Source organism: Ammospiza nelsoni, chromosome Z (genome assembly GCF_027579445.1).
Source record: "Ammospiza nelsoni isolate bAmmNel1 chromosome Z, bAmmNel1.pri, whole genome shotgun sequence".
Taxonomy (NCBI): Eukaryota; Metazoa; Chordata; class Aves; order Passeriformes; family Passerellidae; genus Ammospiza; species Ammospiza nelsoni.
In genome coordinates, this window is record NC_080669.1 from 18521371 (window position 1) to 18536978 (window position 15608).

The 15608-nt window shown below is 39.9% G+C and overlaps 1 protein-coding gene across 5 annotated transcripts in view; it reads right to left on the reverse strand.

Moving 5' to 3' along the window:
* Positions 1-419: 419 nt before the first annotated feature.
* Positions 420-15608, reverse strand: part of ELAVL2 (ELAV like RNA binding protein 2) — a 90572-nt gene continuing 75383 nt past the window's right edge. For 3 of the 5 annotated variants that reach the window (XM_059492745.1, XM_059492744.1, XM_059492740.1), the window contains 4 exons: positions 10875-11028; positions 8173-8398; positions 3626-3664; positions 420-3148 (listed from right to left, as the gene is read on the reverse strand). In XM_059492745.1, coding sequence (XP_059348728.1) covers positions 2818-3148; positions 3626-3664; positions 8173-8398; positions 10875-11028 — 750 coding nt within the window. In that variant the 3' untranslated portion in view covers positions 420-2817. The remainder of the gene's footprint in view (positions 3149-3625; positions 3665-8172; positions 8399-10874; positions 11029-15608) is intronic. The other 2 variants (XM_059492742.1, XM_059492743.1) reach the window with 2 other exon arrangements.

Consider the following 15608-nt stretch of genomic DNA (forward strand, 5'->3'; position numbering starts at 1 on the left):
CTGTCTCAGCAAGGCCAGAGCACAGTTCAACTGGTGCATCTTCACCTCGGAGTCCCTGATACTACTTAATCTTTCTATCTCATCTCTTGGAAAATGCACTAGGGCATTCACTTAGCTACACTGCACAGCACCTGCTAAACAGACAGCAAATTAATTTTTACTGAATGCATTTAATGACACTCATTTATTATTTCAGCCTAAGTACTGAGTGGTTAATGCAAAACTAAAGTGAAAAGATTCTACACTTAATTCCAAAGTAACAGAACTGGTACAGAGCTCCGCTGTTTTACCTCCTTGTTGGTAACCAGGATCCTAACCTAAATTACAAGCAGCTCAAGAGCTCTGCAGAAACCTTTCACTGATATTGCTTACTCATTAAAGCAGTGGAAAATATGGTAAAAGACCAGCTTATGAGACTGTTTTCCCTTCAACTTTGTTTATTGATGTACTGAACATGAAAAAGTACAAAGAATCCAAACACAAAAGAAAACATGTACAACCTCTTAAATACCCAACAGAATATATTCTCTATTCCAACAAATGTGAATTAAGTCATACTATACAACTTCAAATAAATACCAGCCTTATATTTTACTAAGTGCTCTGATAAACACTGTAAAGTGAAGCCCAATTTACATGCCTTCTCATCAATGCCATTAGTTGCTACAGTAGTATAGGAAAGAAGCATGTAGCTACTATTTCTCCCACATCAGAAAGTTTGTGATTTCTATACTATATACAACTTTTAATGCAGAGGATTAGCTTTAACAATCTAAATGCACCTAAGAATGAAGAAGTACTCAGGAAGCCAATTGATTTTTGAATAGCATTGAGTGGGTCAGCATGAAAACTTGCTTAATCACTTTAGCACGCGCTTCACAGTATATGTACTGTACTATACTGAAAATTTTATAACTACAATTTAAAAGAAGAAGAACCAAAAACAACTGCAAAGATAGTGTACAACTATGTTATGCATAGAACATTGCTTTTTCTAAGGGGAAGCATATGAGCATCTCAGTTTATACAAAAAGCAGGACGTAACTACATAGTTGTCAGTGCATCCTGGTGAAGGCATCAAACCCTCAGCTTTTTTTTAAAAATTTATTATAAGCTAGATGCTAATCAGAAAATATTCTGTATTTGTTTTCCTTAAATTTCTTCAATACATGGTAAAGACTTTTTCTATTTCCCCAAATAGTGATTTAAGCATCATACAAAGTTAAACTTCAATAGCATACAGGTATTTATGGTTTTCATATGAAAAATGTAAGGAAATTTGCTCAAAACATATGTTTATATTTGTTTTTTTACCACAAACATATTTATAAACAAAAATGTTGCATCACCATAAACAGCTGAAGCTAGACTATCTACAGACAAAAATAGCAACAGATCTGATGCACTGTAAATTCAAGTCCTCAGGACAACCAAAAAAAAAAAAGAAAAGAAGCAGACCTCAAGTAACAATGTTAATGCCATTTACAAAGAAAAAACTTATACAAAAACATTCAAAATTGAACATCACTTGGCATGTAACTTTAAAAAAAAAACTATAATCAAAATTAGCTGAAAGGTTCATAACTTAAGTTCTTATTTACATTACACAAAGCTCAGGTGTTAGCCTTGAACATAACTTTCAAAATACCTCCTAATGCACCCAACTCAGGCCACTTCGGCTGATTTGCTACTGCACAAATCATGCTTGATGTCTTTTCTTAAGACAAAACAATTCTTCAAACAATAGCAAGTACATCACTAAACACCTTGAGCTCTATCTGAAGGGAATTCTTTAGGAAGAACAGATTTTTTTCCCCCATATCTCAGTGTTTTAAGTTTTCTGCTTGCTCTTATATTCTTTTTTTAAATTTTCATTTGCTTCAAAATCACAAATTAAAGTGAGCAACCTATCACTTAATAACCAGGATGATCAATGACTCCACTGATGATTACAAAAAATGAAACCAACAGTGCATCCCACTGACTTTACTTCTTAACACAAAGGTCTCAAAAGTAGTTCTACATCATAAATCTTTCTAAATTTTTTCCCAACAATTGCAAATTTCCTGGTAAGTTTTAAAAGCTCACTAGTTGTCATACGAAGAGATTTCTCAAAGTATTCAAGTCAAAATATTTGTTCCAGGACCAGTAAAAAGTTTCTCCAAATTTTTTATTTTTTTTATAAAAATAGATGCTTTTTTAAACCCACATCAAAGAGGCTCTTATCTCTTTGGCAAGGTACTGCTTTACGAAAAGTTCTCCAGTATTCTTACAATAAGCTTTTATAATGTGTTCCCACTCCCCAACCCAAATGAAGATGATGAAATAAATACTGCTTATAACATTATAAATAAAATGTAAACTTCAGATACTTTTCTTGAACAACAAAACAACATTGCATTACAATGTAAATTAAAAACAAAGTAAATCAAGAAATGACAAAAAAAATAAAGTATTACACAAAGCCTTGCTATTTACTCATAGATTAAAGGCAGTCATGTATAAAGAAAAAAAACTTCTTCCATTAGCTGAAACATTTTACAAGGTCCACCTTCTTCAAAGAAGGCAATAGAATACGCATTGTGACAGGTAAAAACCCTGTGCCTCTTGTCAATACTCAAACACAAAAGATAGTTAAGAAGTTCTAATTCAGATAGTAGCAATAAAAAAATCTCACATATTCTTAGGATGCTAAGTAGTCATTTTATCCCCATTTCCACACTGGCATACAACAAAGGCATTTACTAATGCATAAAGCTTCCTGTAAATCGCCTTTGTTGTATAGTTTTCATGTATTAATGCACTGAGAATAACTGGTTAGGCTTTGTGCGTTTTGTTTGTTTTGAAGGAGACCTGCAGTACTCTGTCACCAAGGCGGTATCCGTTCAGGCTGGCTATTGCCATAGCTGCCTCATCGTAGTTTGTCATAGTCACAAATCCAAAACCTTTGCACTTGTTGGTGTTAAAGTCACGGATGACTTTCACATTGGTCACTGCTCCAAAGGGTCCAAACATTTGCCAGAGGATACTCTCATCAGCATCAGGGGCCAAGTTGTACACAAAAATGCACCACCCAGTTCCTGCATGTCCAGGGATATTAATTCCGGCCAAACTGGTCATTCCATCAATGGTCATTGGAGGAAACCTACTAAAGAATGAGGGAAAGCAAAACAGAATCATCATATAGCTGTTCACACAAAAACCCAGCAAAGAAATGTCAAAATAAAAGAAGAGAATGATACAGAGCTTTTCACAGAATGAACATGTTGCTCAGACTAGAAAGATAAGATCAAAATTATTTTTTGCCCCCTAACTGCGCAAATACTATGTAAAAAAATTATACACAAGTAGGGAGAACAGTGCTAGGTATGTCTGAAATGATGTAACAGAAAATCAAAAGGAAAGCATGCTATAAAACCAGTGAGGATTAGCAAGTCATTTGAAACAGGAATTCCATGGAACTGCTACAAAAGGCTTGTCTATTTCATGCAAAATGCATCAAAATGAACAATCTCAGCTGAAGTCTCAACATGCAAAAATCCAACATAAGTCTTACTGAAAAGTAAGAATTTGCAAAATACTTCAAAATAATTTGGTTGTTATGAACCAACTCATCCTTTATTACCTCTTTACTCCATAAGCTATGTTGAGCAGATTGTCCAACCTGCAAAACATTTAGCAACATGTTCAGTCTTCAGACTTTTCTACCCTTTAAGATTAAGGAAACTTAGCATATTACTGTCACATCCATTACACTGTACCAAACCTCATGCAATGTTAAAGTACCACCACTGAAAGAGCCATGGCACCTTATTACATCTGATAGTGAAGACAAAACAGATATTCTTCGTGAAGATGCTTATTGGGAAATAGGTAGCAGCATCCACCATCTAAACCCCATGCTGCTACAATTCTTGTGTAGTAACCACAATCATAAGAAGTTCCTTTTATGAAGTCCACCATGGCCACAAATTTAGCCTAAACCGCATACTGTTACCATTGTGTTACAGTCAGTGACCACATCAGTCAAGTTTTCCACATTACTAACCTGGTTGAGAAGAAAACTTTTACTAAGGTTTCTGACATGTTTGCTGACACGACTATCAAGACAGATGCAGTATTTTGGAGCACTAGCAACTATTGTAATGTAAACTCAAAAAAAAAGATTTTTCATGTTCCTACTCCTGGCAATTCCAGAATGTTGGGAGGCAGAAGGCTGATTTGGGTGAGCAGGGCTAAGGCAGAAAAAGTAAGTGTAAGGACAGTGGAGGCAAAATCAGGTGGATATAGAAAGAATACAGAGCTATTGCTTGCCACTGGAGGGAAAAAAATTGTGTGGCCAGAGCCCAACAGGAGTTGAAGCTTGTCAGCAATGTGGGGGACAACAAGTTTTTAAAAATGTCAATCTCAAAGAGCAGTCCAAAAATAACATGAGCCTGTTACAGAATGAAAATGGTCACCCCACAAACAGGGACACAAACAAGGCAGAGAAGTTTAATTCTTTCTTTGCCTTCATCTTTAATGCTGATGATGGGCTAAGAGGGTCCCAGTGTCTTGGGCTGTGAGAACGGTGAACAACCCTGAACTTGTGTGGGATCTTCTGTTCCAACTGAGTCCCTACAGATTTATGGGACTGGATGGGATTCATCCAAGAACACTCAAAGAACTGGCCAACGTCTTTGTGAGGTCTCTTTCAATGATTTTTTTCATGATCTTGGGAATGTGGTGTTGACTGGAAGCTGGCTAACACTACCTCCATTTTCAGTAAGGGAAAGAAGGATGACCCTGGAAACTACAGGCCCATCAAGTCTCACTTTAGTGCCTGGTAAAATTATGGAGATTATTATGGGAAGTACTGAAAAACACAATCACAGCCAGTGTGGCTTCAAGAGGGCAAAGTCCTGCTTGTCAAACTTAAATTTCCTTTTATGACAGAATAACTCACCCAGCTGACCAAGGGAAGTCAGCTGATGCAATCTTTTTGGATTTCAGTAAAGCCTTTGATACTGCCTCTCCCAGGATCCTTCTGGACAAAATGTGCAGCACACAGCTAGATAAATGTATCATGGGATGGGTGAGCACCTGGCTCAGGGCTCAGGCACAAAGGTTTACAGCGAATGGGGCGACACCTGACTGGTAACTGACACTACTGGGAGTCCACAGGGGTTCACTTTCGGCTCAGTGCTCTTTAGTATTTTCATAAATGACTCAGATGCAGGACTTAAAGAACATATACTAAGTAAATCTGCCAATGACACTAAGCCGGGAGGACCTCTTGACACCCTGTAAGGCAGAGGGACTCTGCAGAGACACCTTGACAAATGAGGGGGTTGGGCAATCACCAACTAACTTCATGACATTAAAAAGGCCAAGTCTCAGATTCTGCACCTGAGATGGGGAAAACCAAGATGTACAGAGAGACTGGGGAGCAAGACACTGAAAATCATGGCAAAGGACCTGGGGCTTCAGGTCAACAGAAAGCTGAACATGAGTCAGCAGTGCCCTGGTACCCAAGGAAGGCCCCCATGTCCTGGGGTGCATCGGGCACAGCATCACAGCGAGGCAAAGGAGGGGACTGTCCTGCTCTGCCCTGCACTGGAGCAGCCTCACCTCCAGTGCTGGGGATGGGTCTGGGTGCCACAGCATAAAAAAAGATATAAAGCCATTAGAGTGTTCAAAGGAGAGCCAAGAAAATGGTGAAGGGTCTGAAGGGGAAACTGTACAAGGAGCAGCTGAGGTCACCAGGCTTGTTCAGCCTGGGGAGCCTGAAAGGTGGCTGGCCTCCACACACTCTACATTCCCTTGTGAGGGGAAGAGGAGAAGCAGGCGCCGATCTCTTCTCTGTGGTGACAGTGACAGGACCTGAGGGAAAGCCCTGAATTTGTGTCAAGGGAGTTTAGGTTGGATATTAGGAAAGGGTTCTTCACCCAGTGGGTGGCTGGACACTGGAATAGGATTCCTAGGAAAGTGGTCATGTTACCAAGCCTGCTAAGATTCAGGAATTGTATGGACAATGCCCTCAGGCAATGGTGTGACTCTTGGTCCTGTGCAGGGCCAGGAGCTGAACTCAATGATCCTTGTGGGTGCCTTCCAATCCAGGATATCCTGTAACGCTATGATTTTACCAGATGAAGTGTTTCTACAATACACACACATATACATTATTTTCAAGATTTCTCCACGTGGTTCTTGCCTCACCTGCCCCCAATGACAGAATGCCACCACAACTCTAAACCCCTTCAAATAATCTAGCCAATATCTGAAATACGCAGTGCATACCACTCCTATTGCTCTTATTCCTGCTTCTTTCAAGAAATATTCACCCTGAAGAAGCTCTTATTACTTTCTGAAAAATCCCAAATACATGAAGAAGTCTTATTATAGATCAAGACTCAATAAAATACGAGCTTAGGTAAAAAACATACACTTGATTTAGTTTTCCAGAGAGCACTGACTCTGCAGTGAGCTGGGTTTGCAGAATACACTGACAAGAAACTACTGAACTCCTAAAAGAGCAGAAAAAGGAGATTAAAAAATACCTGACTACTAGCAGTAGACGGTGTGGATGACTGAGGTCTACTGTCACTGACATGAGTGGTGGAGAGCAAGGTGAAGAGTTCTAGAAACACCACCACTTATAGCTCCTTCTTACAAGGGCTGTCAGATGACGACTTCATACAGTAATGCTATCACTTGTATGATTTTTCAGTTACCTCAAAGACTTGAAAATACTCTGGAAATATTCTCAGAGACTTTCACTGGAAAATTTTTAAAGATGCTCTAAGTTATACATCTTATAGAAACTGAGGAACAGTTATATAGATCTTCTTTTGAAAGTCTAGCCCAAGTTTTCACTTAAGAAAAAAAAGGAAGCATTGTATTGATCCTGTAACTTCTATTATTAAAGTTGAAGAAGTTTTCAGGCCTCTGTCAACTATTAACAGAGATGGGACAACTGCATCAGGTCATTGCCAGAGTATGTTATTGCCAGAATAAGCTTGTGACACAAACCCTGTGATCTTATTTCACACAATGCACTTGACTCCATCCTGCAATTTCTGCCACCAGACTTTTCTATAGAATAATGGCAAGTCTACTGCTATGCAATATTCAGAACACTGTTGTAAGCTATCCCTTTTATTCCCTAGTAAATAGTAAGAAGAGCCACAAAAAAGTAAATAAAATTTGTTATCCCCTCTCCTATAGCAAACACCTACTCCTCACACCTGTGAGATGCAGGAGATAACACCAAAAAGCTGAATAGAAGAAAAAAATTTAAAAATTCTAACAGAAGTGCAGGCCATGAACTCTTGAATATTTAGTATAAGCAAACCTAGCCAATGCAGTGCATTTGAAATTTGGTATATTCTCTTTGAAGTACGCTGTCAACTGTTTTTTTTCTTGAAAAAAAAGATAAAGATACTCTTTGAGTGTATTACTATTTAACACAGCCCAGTCACACTGTTCAGGGGCAGAGGGAGGGAAGAAAAGATCACAAAAAAAAAATCCAAGGTACTCATGGATGTAGATAGTACAGAGTTTGTTTCACTTTGTCCTCACCATCAGTTCTTTTCAATACACTAAATAGCACAGGGAACTATATAGCAATAGTTTCAACATGATGGGAATGTAAGCTCCCAAAAAGCACATGAAAAAAATATGTCAACAATATTCATCAGGAGAAGTTGTAACAAGAAAAGACAAAGTACGGCATGGAGAACATAGACACCTAAACAGGAAAAAAACTGAAAGCCAGAATGCAGAGGAAAAATGTAGGGTTAGATGAAGAGGAAGGTGGCTGTGGAATGCCATAAGGCTAAGATAAAAACACGGCATCTCCTAGGTCAGTATTAACTGAATCAACTTGCACATTAATCAAGAATAACCTAGGAAATGAAAAGTAATCTTTGAAAAAAAATTTAAGTGACTTAGTACAAGAGAGATGTCACCTTGGTTTAACTAAGCATGCCTATTAGACACCAAAATGCTATCAACAGGATGGCATGCATTTTGGTTTTAGCTGTACTGTGGTAGCATAGCTGAAGTTCAACATTCACGTGTTTCCTTCCCACACAGAAGTCAGACAAGCAGGAATGCACAAGAGTGAAGGCAACCAAACAGGCCTTTGGGAACATGCAAATTTCAGCACACTTGGGCACATTATTTACTTACCTAAAACGTTGAGCCTGCTGAGCTAGAGGGGCAGGATACCTTCTGTTTGGAGAATGGTACAGCTGGGAAAGAATGGCCTGATTGGTTTTTTGGCTTGGATTGTTAGCAAACTTTACAGTGATGGGCTCTGTGGCACCTGGAGGTTTCTGGCCATTCAAGCCCTTGATAGCTTCTTCTGCTTCAATTCGCTTGTCAAACCGGATAAACCCCACACCCCGTGACAACCCTGCACAAGGTGAAAAAAGCACACAGTAATGAATTCACAGACTCCAGAATACTGGATATTAACTTTCATTTGTGTGGCCAATTGCTATGTTGATGGTCGAATGCTGTGAACACATGGTAACTTTGAGCTTAACAGAACTGATTTCTGGCATAAAGTAAGAATTTCCTACTGTAATTTTGTTTTAAGTTTTTAATTTAACTGATGTAAGACACATTTGTTTAAACAGCTTGTGAGTTTGAGGGAAAACAGTGGAAACAAATTTAGTGAGCCAAAGTAGAATTCAGAAACAAAGCAATTTTGTTGGATGGAGATGAACCCAAACCAACTGCACTGTAACCTCTGGTCAGCTCATGCTATTCTGCAGTACCTAAAGTGACAAAAACTCTGCAAATAGCTTAGTTCTCTGCTCTCTAGCAGCAAAAAGATAGCTTTTGCTCTCCTGCAGTATCCCCCGAAGCTCTCTTTTGAGCAAATATGCTCCAAGGATGATGATGTGCACATACTATATTGCAATAATAGGAATTAAGGCCATGTTTACCAGTCACTGGTGACCTCTGAGTAAAATAACTGGTTTCAGTCAATCACTGTACATCACTAGGTGTTACTTTTGAAGGAAACTTTTCTTGATATACAAAAGTCAAAGGCAACATGCAAAGGAATTCAAAAGTGTTTATGGAAGGTCTTAGAAACATCATGTATCAAAAATTCCAAGTGTCTTAGACATAAACATATTAAGCTACAATGGATACTTGAACCAATTAACATTAAAGCTACTAACAGCCAACATCAGTTAGATCAATGTTTTGTTGTAATATTTCAAGTGCCATTTAGAGCCCTTTTACATTTTGGTTCATGAATAACCAGATGAGTTAAACATTTGTCCTCAACTGAGAAAGACATTAACGACAAGAAACATATTCTCTTCATAAACAATGATTTAAGCCATCAAAAGTGACAATGAACAGGCATAAGAAAGCTTTTAAGAGGCAAATGTCACAGCTTCAACTCTGCAATTTTTATCTGTCAGTTTGTGTCACAACCTTATTATTCATACCATTCTGAGCCTACTTCTTCCAAATTACTAAAAAGAAGGAGGCAAGAAAGCTTAAGCCTTAACAATCTATATGCCAGAAAGGATGCTGCCAATAGCATGATTTATGAATATGAATAGAATTATAACACATACCAGAAGTTCAATTATATTTACTTACTGGTCCATTTGTTAAATGCCACCTATTTCTATGTATGAATATACAGGAACCTATTGTGAACAGCTATTTATTGCACACAGACTAGGAATCTGTCCCACAAATCTGCTATATCTACAAGTCAGTATTTGGCCTTTAGCTTTCTTTTCCAGGCCTCTCTACACCCTCAACAACTCAACCTACTCTCTACGTATTATGTGTCAACATTGAGATTTCTTTTAACTTAGTGGAAGTCAAAGGAGTACACACAAGTTCCACTAAAGGTCAGCCAAGACTCAAATACTGGCAAGTGCAAACTTTTCAAAATAAGACAATTAAAAACCTTACGACCTTCTACAGCTGAAAGCTGTTTCCCACCCAAGAGGATATGCAGCTTTGAAAAAGTACAACTATTAAAAAAAAATAAAACCCAGCTTATTCAGGGAATAATTATGTGAGTAAATGACTTAATCTGTCCCACCCCTTAATGCTCTGGAAGGCGGAGAGCTTGGAGAGTTCTCCAAATCTGCTTCTTTGTCATTCAATGCTCCTATCATGTACTTGGCTTTTCATTCAATTGCTTATTTCTGGCAGAAACCTCACAGCAGGTGATTCAGAAAACTATAAAGATGCTCAAGATGCTCAAGCCATCTGAGACAGCATAAAACCACAGACATTACTATCCTGAGTCTGAAGAGTAACCACAAAGTGCCACTGACAACCATTACTTGATTGACACACATACTGTAAATATGCCAATAACGTGCTACATCTTATACTTTATGGCATGGGTAATCACAGAACTTACCTGCTCCTGAGGAAGTCAAAGTTCGTGTGTGTGCCCAAATTTAACGAGTTAGCCTTGAAAACAGTCTTAATAGCAACTGCCAGTCTGGGGCTTCTGTAATCCTAGCCTCAGAGAACCAGCTGTGCATTTCTGCCTACAATTTTCTTTTTAGGAAAAAAAAGCTTAATAGCATTTTATAAGGCACTGGAAAGCTGTTTTCATACAGCAGCTTGGAAAGGAAGATTATGGAAGCTGTAAATTTATTACAAGTCATCAAACAAGCTTCAGACCTGCACCTTCAGGGAGGAAATGACTCAAGCTGGCTCAGCACACTACACAGTCTATTTTTGTCCATGCATGTTTATGGCCAATTACAGGCGAAAAAAGCATTTTCTGGCCTACGTACACCTTTTATACATTATAGAGACAAGACTATTGTACTGAAAGGTGAAATATCTCAAACTGTCAGTCCATGAAAGGCCATGCAAAACTGCCTACTTACCAGTGACTTGGTCAACCAGAATACGAGAAGTAATAATACGTCCATATTGGGAAAAGAGCTGTTCCAGTTCTTTCTGGGTCATTGTTTTTGGAAGTCCACTAACATACAAATTTGCATCTCTGATAGAAGCTGAACTTGGGCGTGCATAAGAAACCTTAGAAAAAGAAAACCAAAAAAAATTCTGGAAAACAAACACTTTAAAAACAGCTAAAATAGGACAGTGTTATCTGTTCTGAGACATAAAAACATCTATAACAGCAGACAGAACACTTACTTTGTAAAGCCAGTTCAGTGGGTTATTTTGTTTGGGTTTTTTGGGTTTTGGTTTTTTTTTTTTTTTTTTTTTTTTTTTTGGTTTTGGGAGGTTTTTTTGGGAGCGAGCTTCCAAAACATGGAAGGAATGCAACTTAGACTACACAGGAGCAGCTGACTACAGGAACTCATATATAAAAAGTACTTCCAAATAAATGAGAAAAAGCTAGGTACATATTCTAGCAGGTCTTGGTGGAAAAAGCATATGACTAAAGTGACAAATTTAAGAAGTTCCAAAGTTCCATGCCTCATGTTCCATGAAGTCTCATTAAAAAGCAGTAAAACATACCAGGAATTAAGATTTCAGTGTGATATGTAGGCCAAAGGCATAGAAAGACACTCTGAAGCACTTATTTCCAAGTATTTTTAAAGTGCTGTGTCTTTTGTACATGTCGAGCTTGCTACCAAATGACTCATAATGACAGTCATTTATGAGATCAACTCTGCTAGATCACTTTCACAGCCCTGAGAATGAATGGCAGAAGGAGGACTCCAACCTGTATTTGCCTGCTCAGCAGCTTCTCAATTTCTGCAACAGAGGCCTTAAAAACAAATGCCATTTATAGGAAATTCTTGGATCCTTTTGGACAGAAGTTTTTTACCTGCTGCCTTGACATGTCAGTCAAAATATTTCAAGGTGATTAAGTAGATTCTTTGACCTTTAGACACATGCTACAAAACAGCACTTCCACTACTTCCTACTGAAGTTTGTACAAGTGCGTTACTACAAGAATGATTAGGACAGAACATCTGTGCTTCTCCAACAGGACAAAACACTTCATCTAGGCTTTTCACCTATATCAAACATAAAAGTAAAAAGGATCCTCAAGAAGTAGTCAGATTATTCTCCTTTCCTTCCCTCACCCGTCATGTACTGTTAGCCAATACTGGGCAACTGGAACTTGATTCTGTCATTCCTTTTGCCTAATTCTTTGACATTTATTTTCAAATCTTTCCTGTCTCATTTCTGCACAGACTCTTAAGACTGCTATGGAAGCAAAACAGAAGACAGCATGCTGGAGATGAAATAAGCAGCAACCTGAACACTGCTGCGATCCTTCAAGTTCCACCCAGAGGCTTTGTGCAAGGTACCTTTGTGCTGGTTGAGGAGGACTGACCTCGAAAACTTGCAGCTATCCAGCATGGAACCTTGCAAGTCACACTGCCTTGTTCTTTCCACATGAGAGCCACACAAAAGCTAACGACCTATGATCAAAGTTACAGGAAAACAGAGTAAAGTGTGCCAGCATTCAGCCAATGGAGCAACAAAGACAGTGACAGCTACCCTTTTGGAATGAACAAACTTGTTCTACTTGCCCATTTAGCCCTGAGCTTCTTTAAGAAATAAACTTCCATGCCTCACTTGACAGGATTTTAAGGAGACTCAAGGCCAAGGAATGGAGACAGACTGCCTGGGGAACAGGACTAGTCCTAGTAAACTAATGAATTACCAAACCCATGCAGACACTGTCTTTCAAGGGGAAATTCACACTGCTGGACACATGCTGCCACATATAAAAATATAAATTTACAAAGAATCTATCAGAAGAGAAGAAACCTGCACAAAATATTTGCTAATTTACTGCAAGTTTATCTTATGCTACAGAACTGGTACCTGTCAAGATACAAAGCAGCTTTTGCAAAACTCTTTCATTTTCCTCTGGTAAGAGAGTATGAGCTCTTGCACTATGACAGCTGGTCCAGTATTACCCATGCCCTCTCTGGTTAAAACAGTTCAAATTGTTTAACACAGCAGTCAAGGCCTACACTGAGTGCAGGTAAATGGAAGCAATACTCTAACCAGTATACCCTACTCTTACATATCACAGAATCACAGAAGTTCAAGACTGGAAGAAACCTATAAGATCATCAAGTCCAGTCGATGTTCTAACTGTTCACTAGATCATGGCAGCAAGTGCCACATCCAGTCTTTTTTTGAATTCTTCAAGGGATGATGACTCCACCACCTCACTGGGTAAATGATTCCAGTATCTGACCACTCTTACTGTGAAATATTTCCTTCTTAGTTCTAACTTACATTTCGCTTGACGCAGCTTGAGACTGTGTCCTCTTGTTCTATCTGTTGTCGCCCAGAGAAAGAGGCCGACCCCCAGCTCACCACAGCCACCCTTCAGGAAGTTGTAGAGAGCGATGAGGTCGCCCCTCAGTCTCCTTTTCTCCAGGCTGAACAACCCCAGCTCCCTCAGTCGCTCTTCGTATGGCTTGTGTTCCAAGCCCCTTATTAGTCTCGTTGCCCTCCTCTGGACACGCTCAAGTAACTCGATGTCCCTCCTAAAGTGAGGGGCCCAGAACTGGATACAATACTCCAAGTGAGGCCTCACCAGTGCCGAGTACAGTGGAAGAATGACCTCTCTGCTCCTGCTGGCCACTCCATTTCTGATACTGGCCAGGATGGCATTGACCCTCTTGGCTACCTGGGCACACTGCTGGCTCATATTTAATCGACTGTCAACCAGCCCCCCCAGGTCCCTTTCCACCTGGGCACTATCCAGCCATTCCGTCCCCAGCTTATATCGGTGCAGGGGGTTATTGTGGCCGAAGTGCAATACTCGGCACGTGGACTTATTGAAGTTCATCCCGTTTGATTCTGCCCATGCATCTAACCTTTCCAAATCTCTCTGGAGAGCCCTACACCCCTCAAGCAGATCTACACTCTTTCCCAATTTAGTGTCATCAGCGAATTTACTAATAAAAGACTCTAAGCCCTCATCCATATCATCAATAAAAATGTTGAACAAAACTGGCCCCAACACAGACCCCTGAGGGACACCACTGGTGACTGGTCGCCAGCTGGATGTGACACCATTCACCACCACTCTCTGGGCCCGGCCATCCAGCCAGTTCTGAACCCAGCAAAGGGTATTCCTATCCAGACCACGGCCAGCGAGTTTGTCTAGGAGTATGCTATGGGAAACAGTGTCGAAGGCCTTGCTGAAATCCAGAAAAACAACATCTACAGCCTTCCCTGCATCCAATAGCCGGGTTACCTGATCATAAAAGGTGATCAGGTTAGTCAGACATGATCTACCCCTCCTAAATCCGTGCTGGCTGGGTCTGATACCCTGGCCGTCCTGCAAATTTTGCATGATGGCACGTAATATAAACTGTTCCATTATTTTGCCAGGTATAGAGGTCAGGCTGACTGGTCTGTAATTGCCAGGATCTTCCTTTGCACCTTTTTTGTGAATGGGTATCACATTGGCCAGCTTCCAGTCATCCGGAGCCTCGCCAGTGATCCATGACTGTTGGTAAATGATAGAGAGTGGCTTTGCAATCTCATTTGCCAGCTCTCTCATTACCCTAGGGTGGATCCCGTCTGGTCCCATAGATTTATGAATATCCAAGGATTTCAATAGTTCTATAACAGCCTCCTCTTGGATAATGTGGGGACCATTCTGTTCCCTAAAACCAACGACCAGCCTAGACGGACGGGAGTCTTGAGGGCAAGTCATCTTCCCATTAAAAACCGAGGCAAAATAGGCATTGAACACTTCTGCCTTCTCCTCGTCTGCAAATACTAACTTCCCACCTTTGTCCAGTAAGGAACAAAGGCGGGTCCTACCTTTCTTCCTACTATTAATATATTTATAAAAACATTTTTCATTATCCTTAACAACAGTCGCTATCCTGAGTTCAAACTGAGCTTTGGCCTCCCTAATTTTTTTCCTGCATACTCTAGCAGCCCTCTTGAATACTTCCTTGGAGACCTGACCCTTTTTCCAACTCTGATACGTCCTCTTTTTATTCCTAAGTTCCTCCAAGATCTCCTTTCCCAGCCAGGCTGGACGTTTGCCCGTAGACTGATCTTTCGGGATACAGGAATGGTTTGTTCCTGCGCCCTCAAGATCTCTGCCTTGAAGTAAGCCCACCCTTCCTGAACTCCTTTATTTTTAAGGGCAGCTTCCCAAGGGACGCTCTGAATTAATCTCTTAAACAGGCCAAAGTCTGCCCTCCGGAAATCCAATGTACGAGTTATACTGGTGATCTTCCTAATATCGCCAAGTATTGAAAACTCTATTAATTCATGGTCACTCTGCCCCAAACGACCTCCAACCATCACATCTCCCACCAGCCCATCCCTATTTGTAAATAACAGATCTAATGTAGTCCCTTCCCTGGTGGGTTCATCTACCAGCTGTAACAAAAAGTTATCTTCCATAGATTCTAAGAATTTTCTGGATTGCCTCTTTACTGCTGTATTAAATTCCCAGCAGATATCTGGTAGATTAAAATCACCAACAAGAACAAGGGTTGATGATCTAGAAACATTGCACAACTGCTTATAGAATAAATCGTCTACTTCTTCTTCTTGATCGGGTGGATGATAACAGACTCCCAATATGATGTCGGCGTTATTGGCCTTCCCCTTGATTCTTATCCATAAACATTCAACACCTTCTT